Source organism: Pongo abelii, chromosome 23, assembly GCF_028885655.2.
Source record: "Pongo abelii isolate AG06213 chromosome 23, NHGRI_mPonAbe1-v2.0_pri, whole genome shotgun sequence".
NCBI classification, from domain to species: Eukaryota; Metazoa; Chordata; class Mammalia; order Primates; family Hominidae; genus Pongo; species Pongo abelii.
Window position 1 is genome coordinate 42,301,892 of NC_085929.1, and position 15,213 is coordinate 42,317,104.

Below are 15,213 nucleotides of genomic sequence, written 5' to 3' on the forward strand. Positions count from 1 at the left end.
AAAAAAAAACCAGTACATGACAGTTCACTCACAACAGTCAAAATCCATGCCAGGCCAACATAGGCTACTTACTGATTAAAGGAATGTAAGTGTTGATACCCCCTCTTCCTGATAGGGGCACTGCTGCATCATTGCCTAGGGACACATCTGCTTGAAAGCTGGATGCTGATTGGATTTTTAAAAAATTTAAAAATGCAAAAAGATTAAAAAGGAATAGCAAATTGAAAAACAGCAGATGCTATTACAATTAAATAGCACAAGTGCAAACATTTACTTAAATACTACCTGCATATAACTCCGGACCATATACAGCTCCAACTACTGGGCTTAATTTCCAACCTGAAACACACAAAATGGAGGAAAGGGATGATCAGTGCACGCCAAGTTGGCTTCAGCCATCTCTGGGGCTATTTTTGCCTATTATTAACTTCTCTTTGGAATTCCAGCTTGGGGTTTCTATGAGAGAGTACAGTAGTGAAACTAGCACACAGTGAAGAGATGATGAGGGGCTGGGGTTGGGGGGCTTGGCAGGAGTCATGACATTGGGAGGAGGAAGATGGAGAGGGAATGAGAGGAGAAAAAATAAATAGAAATAAATCCTAGAGTTTGGTAAAGTGTTCTCACAGAATTACCCTGGATGACCTATCCTTCACTTAAAAAAAGAAAGAAGGCCGACTATATGTCACTCTGAACCGCACTGTGATGCATTTTCTTAACCCTGTTTATTACTCTAGTTGTTTTAATAAAGGTATCCATGGGCTGAACTGAAATTCAACCTAGATCTTTGACTCCATGTTTGGCTATACAATGCTGGTATTCCAGGTAAATTGAAATCCACTTTCACTCGGATTTACCATTGGGATTTTACTGGGGTTCACCAACTAAAAAAGGAAAGACATGATATAATAAAATTCAAGGTACATTCCCAACTTCAGTGCATGTTTTCTGAGGCTTTAATGTGTAATAATCACCTTTAAGTTAATCAGACTTCTTAGCTACACCAGAATACTGTGGAACGTTAGCGTAAATATTTGTAAATATTAAGAGTTTCCAAATAACATTATGTTTAATGTCAACTTTATTTCTTTCCCTTTTTTATATTTATAGGAATATGGCAAGTATTTTTTAAAAAGGAATAATATATGATTGCTCACTGAGAGTGAATAAAAGTAGAATTCCACATGAAAACTTTAATCAATATTAATTGAATTTTACATATAAGCAAAAATACTCTATATTATACATTTTCTGACTCATTTGTCTTTTTATATTAAGACCCTAGCATTGTGCCACACTATTCTATAAATATACGAATGAAAAGAAAAAGGCCAGAATTGGCCTCCTCTTTTTTTTTTTTTTTGAGACAGAGTCTTGCTGTGTTGCCCAGACTGGAGTGCAGTGGCGCAGTTTCGGCTCACCACAACCTCCGCCTCCTGGGTTCAAGCGATTCTCGTGCCTCAGCCTCCCAAGTAGCTGGGACTACAGGCACGTGCCACCATGCCTGGCTGGTTTTATACTTTTAGTAGAGATGGGGTTTCACCATGTTGGCCAGCCTGGTCTTGAACTCCTAACCTCAGGTGATCCACCCACCTCAGCCTCCCAAAGTGCTGGGGATTACAGGCGTGAGCCACTGCGTCCAGCCACAATTGGCCTTTTCAAAAGAATTATTGAAATTACCAGATTTAAATGACTGTAAGCAAGACATTATTCAAGTGAAAACCCATTCACTCTGATTCAATCCAATCTCTTATTCATCATTTTATGTGCTCATAAAATGCAATGTCTCTTCAATATTCCACATAAAATTCGGGCAAAATCTAGGTTCAAATCCTACTTGAATTGTAAGAGCACAAATATTCTGCAACATCAAATTACACAAATACTGTGCAACATTTCTGCACAAATTAAGAGATTCCAACCAACCTAAATGAGAATGCTGACTGAGAATTCATTAGGAGGAACCCGACACATTCTTCTTAGGACCTTTAACATAACAGCAGGTTTCTTGCCTACTAAACCTGAATATTAATTTAGAATAATATTTTTAAAAATAACCTTTTTCTTTCCTACCAATGCCACTGTTTCCTGAGCATTCCCTTTAAATCCACATAATGGGCAGGCACTGTGGCTCAAGCCTGTAATCCCAGCACTTTGGGAGGCTGAGGTGGACGGATCACCTGAGTCTAGGAGTTCGAGACCAGCCTGGCCAACATGGCAAAACCTCGTCTCTACTAAAAATACAAAAATTAGGGGGGTGTGGTGGCACACATCTGTAATCCCAGCTACTCTGGAGGCTGAGGCACGAGAATTGCTTGAACCCAGGAAATGGAGGTTGCAGTGAGCCGAGATCGCACCACTGTACTCCAGCCTAGGTGACAGACAGACACTGCCTCAAAACAAAAACAAAAATTAATATAATGGATGTATATTGATATGTTGTTAGTAATACTTTGAATATACTTAGTTTTAGGAAATTTACAATGTATTTTCACAGAAGTCCTTTGACCTTCACAAAACCCAAAGTGGAAGGTAAAATAGATACCACATCTGCAATCTGAGGTCAATACTATACTTTTCTGGGTCTCATTTCCTAATAATAAGCTGGGAGGGTTGAGTTTCAATAATTTCTAAAAAAATCCTGGTGCCAAAAATCTGTGGTCTCAATTTATAAATATGAAAACAGAATTAGGTTAAAAAACTGGTCCACTGTCACGGAGTAAATAAAGAGTCAAACCTAGAAGGAGAATGTCTGTTTTCTGAATTCCAGTCAGAGGCTCTTTCTGTCACAATATTTCCCTTAGATGTAAAGAAAATTTGACATTCTTTGCCTCTCCTTTCTATTTTGTTTAAGTTTTTATCAAAATTGTAGAGACTTGTTTTTGTAAGAGCAGTGAAAATAAGAGGTAAAGTGGGAAGCAGTAGTATCATACCGATAAAAGGAGTAAGGAAAAATGCAAATTATGCTGATAAATTTGTATCATCTATGTGAAAAGCTGGGCTAAATATATTTATTGAAGACTTTATGGGATATAGTCAATACGGATACATTTCTCCTTGATTTAAGACATTATTAGCACATATAGCCATACTCTAGCAGTGGGTTCAAACTTTTTAAAAAAACAGCAGAGCCAGGCATGGTGGCTCACGCCTGTAATCCCAACACTTTGGGAGGCCAAGGTGGGTGGATCACGAGGTCAGGAGATTGAGACCATCTTGGCTAACACGGTAAAACCCCATCTCTACTAAAAATACAAAAAATTAGCCGGGTGTGGTGGCGGGCGCCTGTAGTCCCAGCTACTCGGGAGGCTGAGGGCAGGAGAATGGCGTGAACCTGGGAAGCGGAGCTTGCAGTGAGCCTTGACTGCGCCACTGCACTCCAGCCTGGGTGACAAAGCGAGACTCCATCTCAAAAAAAAAAAAAAAAAAAAACCCAGCAGAAACTCCCCCCTTTATTCTAGATACTAGTAAAAGCTTATGCAGAACCCTAAATTGCTCAGACTAAAGTACAGCTGAGACCTCAGAATTCAATCCATTTGGTTTCCTTTTTCTCTCCCAAACTGGTTCTGCAGAACAGTCTGCAAAACCACCATTGGGCTACAGATTAAATTTATATTCCATCTCATTCAGAGACCATGAGTCTAGATTAAATTTGGTAACTGATGTAACAAATTATTCATAGAAAATTTTCTTCTCAATGAGAAAAACTTATAAACCTTACTATATAATATGTAATCATGAAATAGAAAATGATACACACACAACCATATCCATAGCTGTTATCTCTAGGGCTAAGGAGAGCAACGGGTCCAGAATTATAAAAGTGATTAAAATATCCTCCTAATTTATCCCACTTATGCTCAGATGAATGCGAGTCAGAAGTAAAAGTAAGAGTCAGTGGGCATCCAGGGGTATTACGAACAAGTCTAACATATTAGAAAGAGCTACAGCAGCTGAAAAAGAAGGTGCTCAGGTGGGATCCAATTTGGGTTAATAGGCAACTAGTAGCATGTTTGCACTGTGTAAAAGATGAACTTTACTTAGAACATAACACCTTAATAACTAGAAACTTAGCTCAATTGTAATGACAAAATTATTTTGTAAACACAAAATACTCTCCCAGGTAAAGAGACTACTTCAACACAAATTAAACTGTCTTAAGACGGAAATAAAGACATTCTTAGAAGTTTATAAAAACTTCATATATTTACACAAGAATAAACACTCTTTCGAAGATGATTTATAATTTCTTACCATTTGCATATGGTGTGACCATCTTCTTATTGGTCATTACACGTGCTGTAGCATTATTCACCTAAAAATAACAAGGAGAAAAAAGGGCAGGGAAGAAGTGGACCACATTAGGGAACATAAAGTTGCACATCCAATAACAGAGTATTTAGTTTAAAATGTAAATTTCTGAGAGCATTGATTTAAAAATAATTAACATAGCAATATAAAATATTAATATATAGTATTTTAATTAAAGTTCTTATCAAATGAGGATAACAAGAGTAAAGTGAGTTTCTTGGTTTCCAAACATCAGTACTCCAAAGAAAATACATTTGCAAGATCTTCGGACGTCTTTTAAACAGAGAAATCTCTGGACTAAGGAAAACACAGAAAAAAGTAAATAGGAAACAACTATATTAGCAATTCACTTTGAAGTTTGTTAATAAAACAGAGGCTTGCCACATGGGTTATGAAATAGATTGATGGAAAGGTGATAAAATAAATCTGATTTCACCTGTCCTAATGTTCAGCATTTTAAATATGTCTGTCCGAGATTTTTACTGTCTGAGGTAAGTAAACAAATATAGAAACCTAAGATTCCCATGGTGACAGCCTTCAGGACCATTCTGAATTTTCTAGACTACATGGTCTATCAATTTAAGAACAAAGCTTTTAAGAAAGCCTTTAAAGTAGGCACTTAAAAGAATGGAGAAAATAAAGTCTTTATTTATTTTGTTTTATGGTACTCTCCACCCTCATTACAGAACTGCATATTTTAAAGCATTCTCAGTGCTAGAATAAGTAGGTGTTACAAAGACGGTGCTGCTGAAGAAAAGATGAATGGAACTAAGATGCCAGCATACTGCAGCCCAGTGACAGAACCAGTCTCAAAGCTCTTGCACGGAGGGTAAAGCCCCACCATAGAACTTGACTTATACTGTGTTGTCAGGTCATAAAACATGCCAATTGAAAAAAGAAGCATAAAATATAAATGTCTTATTTTTGCCTCTTCAAATTTACATTGTGTTCAATTTGTATGGTAATAAATTTTTGTTATGAAAAGACCAATTTTAGGTAGAATTAGAACTAAAAAAAAACCTCTTCCTATGTCTTTTAAGATTTGTACAGTGATAATCCCCCATATGAGGAAAGAGCTTGAAACTCCATTTACTCTAGCTTCGCCCACCAAATAATATAAACGTTTCACATTTAAAAAGAAAGAATGGGATACAACAATGATGAGACTGAGAGCATGCAGTTAAAAAACACACACACACAAATAAAAGAAAGAAAAAACAATCAATTTTGGAAAGAGGGGAGAAACTGAAAAGCAAGGTTCTCACAGACAAGGATTAGAATGGAGCAAGAGCTGAAATCAGCTGCTGGAGCAGAAAGCAACCAAGCACTTAAAAGGAAAAATGGCCAGAACCAATCAGAAACCACCAGTCAGCAAAAGAGACCAACAGCTGTGTGTAACTGAAGGGATGGGAAAGGAAGAATAGGGAAAGGGACAGGAGCAAGGATCCGGAAAAAGAGAATAAGGTAGGGAAAACGAAAAGAGAAAGTCAGGAAGGGTGTAATGGGCAAAGAAAGAACAGTCAGAGCTACAAACAGGGGTTTGGGAAACAGGAAAAGTAGGGAAGGATGTAGGGGCAGGAAGTGCATTAATAAAACCAGCCAAACTGGAGTTCAGTAACTCTGAGTAAGATGTGCAAGGGGAAAAAAAATCACCATGAAGTCAGTAATCAAACAGCTCAGACTGCTACAAAACAATATGTACATCCAAAATCCAGGCGGCATTACTCAACAGCATTGAAAATAAAAGGGGGAAAGGAAAAGGAAGAGGAACAACAAGTCAAATCACATTTTGTAGTGTTAATGTGAGATGGCAGATGGACTTTTTCTTTCTTATTTAATTGTTTTGTAATTACATTTTTAAAAGCTTCTTCTCTAGTGCTTTTGTTCACTTACCGCCAACGGGCACCATCGCCAGCATTGTGTATAGTTACCATGGAAAGAGTGAGTCAAGTGAAGGGCCCTAAATGCTAAACCATTGGAAAGGAGGGGAAAAAAAGCAAAATATGCAGACATCTTACTCAAAATGGTGGCTTTTACATTTAATACTTTAAAAAATTGGGAAAGGGGAAAGGAGCCAGTTAACCTTCGATGTGTTATCAAAAAGGGCTGGTGAATACCAGGCGGTAGACTTGGTCATAATCACAGTACATTTGCCAGCCAGCCATCAAACCCTCTGTTTAAGAATTTTATCCATAAAAATTTAGATACCAAAATTCTTGGTATTAGATATATTTAAAAACTACATGAGTTTTGGATTATTTCCTCCCTCCCCACAATCTCTACAATCTTCTATTTCGTGCTTATCATGCGCACAAAGAGGCGAACTGGCCTCCCGAGAGAGGATATTGGCTGGCCCCTTGATTCATTATAGAACACAGTGTTATAAACTGGATAGTTTTTAGACAATTTAACATTAGTTTTGCTTAGGCCTGATCACAGGAATTCAGAGTATTGCAAACTGAAGCAAAGGAAAAAAATCAAGAGAGCAGAAAGATGAACATTTTGAAGGAAAAACATAAATGAAAAACAAACACACACACACGCACACACACAGTCAAAATTAAAACCCCCAAACAACCAATAAATGAGGAGGGAGGCAGATAGAAGTGTTACTTTTATAGTTTAGTGCAAGAAGGTGAAGAAGACAGAGATACAAACACACATACATGTGCACACACACACTTAAGACAGGGTTCCAAATGTGAAATAAGTGAGGCAATACGAAAAAAGAGAAATAAAAATATAAACCAGAAATTGAATTATTAAAGACATGCACCTCGATTTTACGGCCCTCTACCACGGTGCCGTGTAATTTCTCCCTGGCCCTGTCTGCATCAGCACTATTCTCGAAAGTTACGAACCCGAATCCCTGCATGCAGCGGGAGAAGGGGGGAAAACATGCACATCGTTATATTGAAATACTGATCTCTTGGTAAATAGAGAAAAAATATCATAGTATGAAACTGACATCAGCAACAACTCAGCAATAATCTCCCAAAGTCACATTTTTGGTCCATGCATACTTGTAAAGGGAAATTAAATCCAATAAAAGAATAAAGAACTGTGATAATAATAATAATTAACAGCAATGTAACAATAATAAAATAAAACATAAAGCATATGAGGCCAGACCAAAATTAAGGTACAGAGTTACTCGGGTCAAACTATTCAACCAAAAATCTGAGGATTTTTTAATGTCCTACCTTTCTCAATTCATGTTATTAATTTAATATACATGCCCCTTTATGTAATACTAAAAAAGACTTAATTAAATTGACTCTCTGACATCCCAAATCTATTATTTCCCAGTAACTGCTACATGAAATCTGACATTCAGGTTCAACATTGCATAGTGAGATTTTTTTTAAAGTAGGTCTAATCATTTTAGTCCCACGTTGCCTGTTGCTTATATCACTATTAATTCCTTTGGGAACAGGATAATTTAGGGCATAGTCGGTGTACAATTTTGTATGTACTGGGTGTGGGAGAGGACAGCATTCATGCTCTTCTAAGCAAATAAAAATATCACTAAGCAGTGGTCAACTATAACTTTTCTTCAATGCCCATTTTAAATGACCAGATTGACACTTAGAGTAAAAATATGTTCAACTGAATTTCAGAAAACTGCTAACCCAAATTTGCCTAAATTATTCATTTATTGATGTTTATATCTGCTATTAAAGGTAGTAGTAACTTTCTATATATAGAGAAAAAAGGAACAGTCAACAGGCAATGGGAATGAGATCTACATTAGTGACATCAGTTGTACACTATTCAGTAGAAAAAGGATATCAGAAAACAGCAATGCAGCTGGTACAATGACTTAGGATTAATTTATTTGTTCCTTGCAAGATACTACAAAAATGGAGTGGAGCTTTCACTCATTAAGTAGACAAATCAGGAGACCAGGGAGTTGACTACCTTCACTCCGATGTTCACGTACTACCACTTTTAACACCAGGAGCATTTACTATATACTTATATGACTTTCCTAAAACATCATATTCACTTCATTCTAGGTGCTCTGCCCTTATCGTTCTACTCTGCAGCTATAATTTTATAAATAATTTCCAGGCTGCTTATATCTGCAAAGTGGTAAAGTCTTAGGATTTTCTGCAAAGTCTTCATTTGCCAATAACTTCATTGTCCTGCTAGCGTTTTTTGAATATTCCATTGTAGGATAACCCAGAACCCTTTAATTTTAACTGAAGTTCTGCCTAGCTGCTTAATAACATGAGCACAATTCTCTCTATATAAAACATGTTCTTAACTGACACGGTAAACAATGCGCGTTGCTCAATAAAATTTTATAAAAGCAACTCCATTGTTTTGAAGGATCTGATAACTCAGCAATCTAAGTGATTATGTGGGTGGGTGGCGTTTTGGAGAATTCCAATGGATGATCTCTACCCACAATTTGGACATCACAAACACCCTTGAAAGCACAATGCTAAGCTGATAGAGATTTTAAAACGTATGTTGCTTGGAATGAAATACTACTGGTAATTTCAGTTAATACTCTCCTAAAGAATGTATAAGTTTGTTGAAAATATCAACAGGAACATATTTTCATAAATGAAATTTTGATATCAACATTTATAGCCACTTTGACACCACAAGGTATAAAAGGGCACATTAATAATTAGTTATACCATTTGTCACCTACACTAGCACCTGCTGAAGACAAGCTGCCAGTTCTCTAATCCTGGTGAGTCCTCCAATAGGAAAGTCAAACTTTTAAAGAAAGGTCACAGAGTGATGAGTTATAATATCACACTTTAGAAGCATTTTGGCTGTATTTCAACTGGTCCTCACAGTCATATATTTTATGACTTAGGTTAAATTAATACATTGTAAATTAATAGTTGGATTACTATTAAGTTATATCAAAACTAAGACCTAGGTTTTTGATATTAGCATTATGACTATATCTACACACCCACATGCAAATATACATACTAGTTTGTCTTCTTAAATATAACCATGAAGTAAAAAGAATAGACATGTTGGTTTCATTTTGAAGGTAAAGAAACTGAGTCGAACTGAGATTAAGTACCCAAGAATATCCAGCTAACGGTGAGAAAATTCTAAGCCTTTTCAAATCTCAGTTCAGTATTCTATTTACTAAACTATATTAGTCCTAAAATCCTTCTATTTTTTTTCAAATCTAATTGCTAAGTATCTTCCATGACCTTCTTTTCTGAAATGTGTGGAAAGAACATTAGTGAGACAATAACTGCATCCAAAAGAATGGAAGGTGGTATGATGAGCACTGCAATTTCACAGTCAGCAAATGACAAAGTTTAACATTCATGTCTGCTTGGATAAGATTTTCTCAATAATGACTAACATTCTGGAACAAAATTTCACTTTCAAATGTTTTAAAAGTGTTTTATAAAGAAAGATGCTTATACACCAAAGGAAATGTGAATCAAGATACCAAAAACATAAAAATAAAGCAATCTTTATAAGCATCTTTTCCCCCGGGGTGATAGGAGGAAGAAGGCCTTGTTGATGCTTTGGGACTCTTTAATATGAAACATAAAGGTAAGAGGATTTCTTTCTTTGCTTTGAAGATAAACAGACCTTGCAATAGGCCAAATAATGGCTTCCCAAAGTTGTCCACATCCTAATCCCCAGAGCCAGTGAATATGTTACCTTACACGGCAAAAGGGATTTTGCAGATGCGATTAAGTTAATGATCTTGAGATAGAGAGATTATCCTGGATTATCCAGTTGGGCCCAGTGTAATACAGTGGCCCAACATGGCCACCGTACTGTGCTTATAAGTGAAAAGCGGACACAGGAGAGTCCGAATCAGAGTAAAGCAGCCTGAGAAAGACTTGACTGGCCATTGCTGGCTCTGAAGACAGAAGGGAGCTATAGTCCAAGAAATGTGGGCAGCCTCTAGAAGTTAGAAAAGGTGAGAAAACAGATGATCCCTTAGAGCCTCCTGAAGAACCCAACACGTTGATTTTAGCCTTGTGAGAGCCATTTTGGACTTCTGACCTCCAGAGCTGTAAGATAATAAATGTGTGGTTTTAAGCCACCCGATTTGTGGTAATCTGTTCAGAAGTCATAGGGAATTAATATGTACCTCTTAGAATTAAAGTCCATGATTAGGAAAGTGAGAGGTATGACTAGAATTTTTTGAAGTACTGTTCTTAAATACTTTTCTCTCATGTTTAAATTTTAAACAGGTGATTTTCCATCAACTCAAACATGCTTCCTTATCTATCACATTCACAATTTAGTTTCAATAACATGAACTCAGATCTTAAAACATTTTTAGAATATACTATTTCTTCAATAAAATTTAGCATTTTAGAAAAGGTGCCAGAAACTGTGCTAAAGATGTTCACAGATTATCCAGGTTTAAAAGTTATCAGTAGAAAAGTCTGCTTACATGAACTCATGTTTTGTCACTTCACTCTTAGAAATCGAATTGACATTAAGTTGGTCATTCTGATCTCTTGCTTTGGAAAAAAAAGTTAGTAAAATTATGTCTAAATCCAAAATATTTTCCTTAGAACAGCTTCCAAATGATCATAGAACAGCTTCCAAATGATCATACAACCCATCAACACTGAACCAGTCTACACAGGTATAATATATGTAACAAATGGATTATATAATCTGTAACAAATAGATTTAATCTCAAATTCTGAACAAAAGGAAATATTTCAGCTATGTAAACAGATGGAGAATTTTTGTTATCTAAACTTCTATTAATAAAACCAGATTTTAAAAAAGTAAACTTTAATTTTTAATTAAAAAATGATTTTGACATGTTTGTCTACACTAGCACTGCAGACAGAAATATAATACAAACCACATATATAATTTAAAGTTTTCTAATAACCACATTTAAAAAGTAGAAACAGGTGAGATTAATTTTAACAATGTATTTTATTTAACCCAATATATACACATATTATTAACATTTCAATATGGTATCAATATTAAAACATTATTAGTGAGATGCTTAACATTCTTTTTTTGTGCTAATTCTGAAATCTGGTGTCCGTTTTACCCTTACAGGCACACCTCTGTTTAAACTCTCCAAATTTCAAGTGCTAAATGTGACCACTGTGCTGGGCAATGCAGGTCTCTACATCTTACTCCTCTAAGTTTGCAGTCCTCAGAGTCCTTCTATATTAAACATTTAAACACACCAGTGTTACATTACTGATTTACCAGGTATCTTAGCTGACTTCTGGAAATTGAAGAATGGTGTATTTATTAGGTGTATGGTTGTAGTTAAAACTTCTACAAAGTGTGACAGCAATTTCACAGCCTGCCTTGACATCATCGAGGACATATAGGAGCCAAGTAACTGTCACCTTTTTAGTCTGGCCTCAGACTGCAATAAATAACTAGCAATAGAATGAACATTGTAAAAATATTATTAAAATTTGTACAATTTTTGAATTTTTCCATCTCAGAAGAATGAGAAAGAAAATTTACCATGTAACTTTTAAGGGAGAAATCAAAAGCAGACGGATCTCCTAGGTATGGCCAGAACACAGAAATTAAAAAATAAATAAAAAAAATATAAAACTAAAGCCCATAATGGTAACAAAAGAAAAAAAAAAAACTTAAGCCCTTCAGAAACACATGCACTGTTAATTCAGTTTTAAATATAACAAAAAAAACCATTTCACTTCAACATTACCTATTAAGTTTTACTGGAAGTCACAAAGGCCTACTTACTGTGACTTCCAAAAAAGTATTTTGATAATATTTTGAAAGAAATAAATAATTTCCCTTTGCATGAAATTAAAAGCCATGATAATAGGGAAAATATTACAGCAAATTACTTGTGTCTAAGGAATGGGAATAGAAGTTTTATCTCCCCTAACTACAGCCTAAACTTAAGCCCAACCTAAACCTAGATCCCCATTATTCCAGAAATCCACCTGAGGGAAGTAATGAGAACACGTTAAGTAAATATTTGCTAGAATAACCAGAATGTTCCTAGCATAAAGAAAAGATAAATATTTCAGGTGATGGCTATCCCAATTACTCTGATTTGATTATATGAATGTATCAGATTATCACATATAGCCTGAAAATATGTACATCTAATATCTATCAATTTTAAAAAAAGAAAAAAAAATTGCTAGAAATCTAAATAATTATTGCTGGGCTGTATAATATTTGTAGTCCTTTAGTAGACTTAATAATGAGCACTATCTGAAGAGCTGAACAACTTCAACATATTCAATATTTTAATACATATCCATTCAAGAGACGATATACTGAAGTATTTTGGCAAAAACTTATAGAAAATGTAAATGTTACAATCTGTGTATTTCTTTATTTAATAAGCTTGATAATTATCACCAAAAATTGTTATGTGGTTGGATGATGGTAAATAAGATGGTAGAAAGTCTGACCCACAATGGAATAACTTTTGAATAAAACAAGTTCTTAATCACTAAAAGTTTCTAGCAGAGAATGCAAGATCAAGAATACAGGGGGTTGAACCAGGTGACCATTTTGGGTTATATTTCAAGGTTCTATATGAGAAAATAAAACTAGAAGGATACATGAGAATATCAGTAGTGCACATTTCTCTTTAATAAACTATGTATTTTTTTCTTTATACTTTTCATTAAGCATCATGTTTTCCTTTTCAAAGACTGGTTTTTTAAGATGTTACCCAAAGGATATATAAGGAGAGTAAATAGTTTATCATTCAAACTGGGGCATTCTGAGAGAGAAAGGGGTCATTTATTAATAATTATGCTAAGATAACAGATGTAAATTGGGGCTATCCTGGATAAGCCAGGACATATGGTCACTCTAGGCATTATCTTATTATTTGTGTTAATAATCTGTCATTACTGGTGAAATCTGGAGAATTAATAAAGCTACATAAACTCATATAATAATTTTCTAGGTTCTATTTGAATAAATTAGTTAATTTTTTGGCAGGAGTACCATTTTCCATCATATATCTTAATAGTATATTTTCAAAAGCCTAGTCTATCTCTGTTTCAGTTAATCAAAGAAACTTAGATACAGGTGATTCTACGTTTTTATAAAGGATTAGGGAGTAAAAAGACTAAAATTCATGTGAAATAATTTAAACATATATGTATGTATGTGTGTGCACAAATATGATATATATTATTCTATAATCTAAGTAAGCCAAACCTAGAATATGAAGGTAAAAGAAGGAAAAAAGGAAAAAACTAGTCAACAACAAAGAAAAAACTACTATAGAGTAATTCTACTCTAAAGGCAAGCTGGAAAAAGAAGAATACTGGCAGACAAGGAGGGCATGAGTATGGCAGTGGAACACCATTTACTTATGTTTTCAAATGGGTATATCCTAAAACCCTGGGTGACGGCCTTATTATACAAAACAAGATATGGTATGGAGTTGCTTTTAGCTTTGGAACAATTTGATTAAATCCTGTTTTACATTTAAGTATTGCTATCTTAGAGTTATTTTGTGACCAGTTTTTCCATTACTGCTCTAAAAAAATTCAATAAAGCTAATTTCTGTACAGAAAAGCACTCTGTTTAAAAGTTAGAGGAACTCTTAACTAAACAATAGGACTATATAAAGCCTCCTTTTCTCTGGTTCTTTTCAAAATACGCTGTAATTTTACAGTCAACCCCAAACATATAAAAGGATTAAGAAACTAAACTTAATTCGCAAAACAAAAAGTGCTCATTAATTTCTTTTAAGTGGATCCCAGAGGAGGCATCTATGGGTTTGATTCCAAAATAAATCTCTATTAGGAGCCTCAGAACAGTTCCAAGGGCACCCATTCCAGCAAATAACTTTAGGTAGCAGTTAAGAAAGCTTCGAAGGACAAAAACGAGGTTTTGTATCAGTCCTTGAAGGCAGATTTAGGGCAATTCTGAATTCTGTGCTTTGTTTTTAAAACATTTACCAATTAGTACACAGTCTGTGCACCCTTTAGCAGCCCAAAGAAAAATGGGGCAGTGAGGACACAGCATCAAGCTGACAGAAGCAGCCCATGCTTTTAGATTTCTCAAAGAGAAAGCTCATGTCATCACTTTCAAATGAAAGTTACATGGGAGAAGTAATTGGATCAGGTAAATTTTAAAAAATGTGGGGCCAGGATGCGGTGGCTCACACCTATAATCCCAGCACTGTGGGAAGCCAAGGCAGGCAGATCACTTGAGACCAGGAGTTTGAGAACAGCCTAGCCAACATGGTGAAACTTTGTCTGTACTAAAAATACCAAAAATTAGCCAGGGGTGGTAGTGTGTGCCTGTTATCCCAGCTACTCAGGAAGTTGAGGCACAAGAATTGCTTGAACCCAGGAGGCGGAGGTTGCAGTGAGTCAAGACTGTGCCAATGCAACTTTAGCCTGGGCAATAGAGCGAGACTCTGCCTCAAAAAAAAAAAAAAAAAAGAAAAGAAAAGAGAAGAGAAAGAATTGGTAGCAGGCAAATCCTTAAAGTCAATGAAAGAAGCCTTAAGAAAGATCAATTTCCTTTGCTTCACAATAATTCAAACAAATAATTTTCTTGGTAAGGAGTAAGTCCTCAATGCCTGATGAAACTACATTGGCCTTCTAGTTGTTAGACTCTAGTTAAGAATATTTTAAGTACATACACTTACAACTAAAAATATTTAAAACTACTTCAGATAATAGTTTACAGAGTGGCCAAAAATCTCCACATATTTATTTTACACTCATGTGCTTCTTATCTCTAAACCACTGTCATTTTCCCACCTTGTAGCTAAAAAAGATCACACAAAATAAACACAAACAATGCAACAAAGGAACAGAAATCCATTGTGAGAAAAATTATAAGCATAAATAGTTTACTGGTTGCAGTCTGAATAGACTTCACTTTAAAAAATACTTACCAAGTGCTGGAGAAAGTTCTGTATAGGCATATTAATCATTTTTG

At 35.3% G+C, this 15,213-nt stretch overlaps 1 protein-coding gene across 39 annotated transcripts in view; it reads right to left on the minus strand.

Moving 5' to 3' along the window:
- The window catches only part of RBFOX2 (RNA binding fox-1 homolog 2), a 291,171-nt gene that overhangs the window by 22,450 nt on the left and 253,508 nt on the right, over positions 1 to 15,213 (minus strand). For 22 of the 39 annotated variants that reach the window (XM_009234312.4, XM_024239659.3, XM_009234310.4 and 19 more), the window contains 4 exons: positions 7,085 to 7,177; positions 4,252 to 4,312; positions 286 to 339; positions 73 to 165 (listed from right to left, as the gene is read on the minus strand). In XM_009234312.4, coding sequence (XP_009232587.1) covers positions 73 to 165; positions 286 to 339; positions 4,252 to 4,312; positions 7,085 to 7,177 — 301 coding nt within the window. Of the gene's footprint in view, positions 1 to 70; positions 166 to 285; positions 340 to 4,251; positions 4,313 to 7,084; positions 7,178 to 15,213 lie in introns of all 39 variants that reach the window. The other 17 variants (XM_054543729.2, XM_054543740.2, XM_054543725.2 and 14 more) reach the window with 3 other exon arrangements.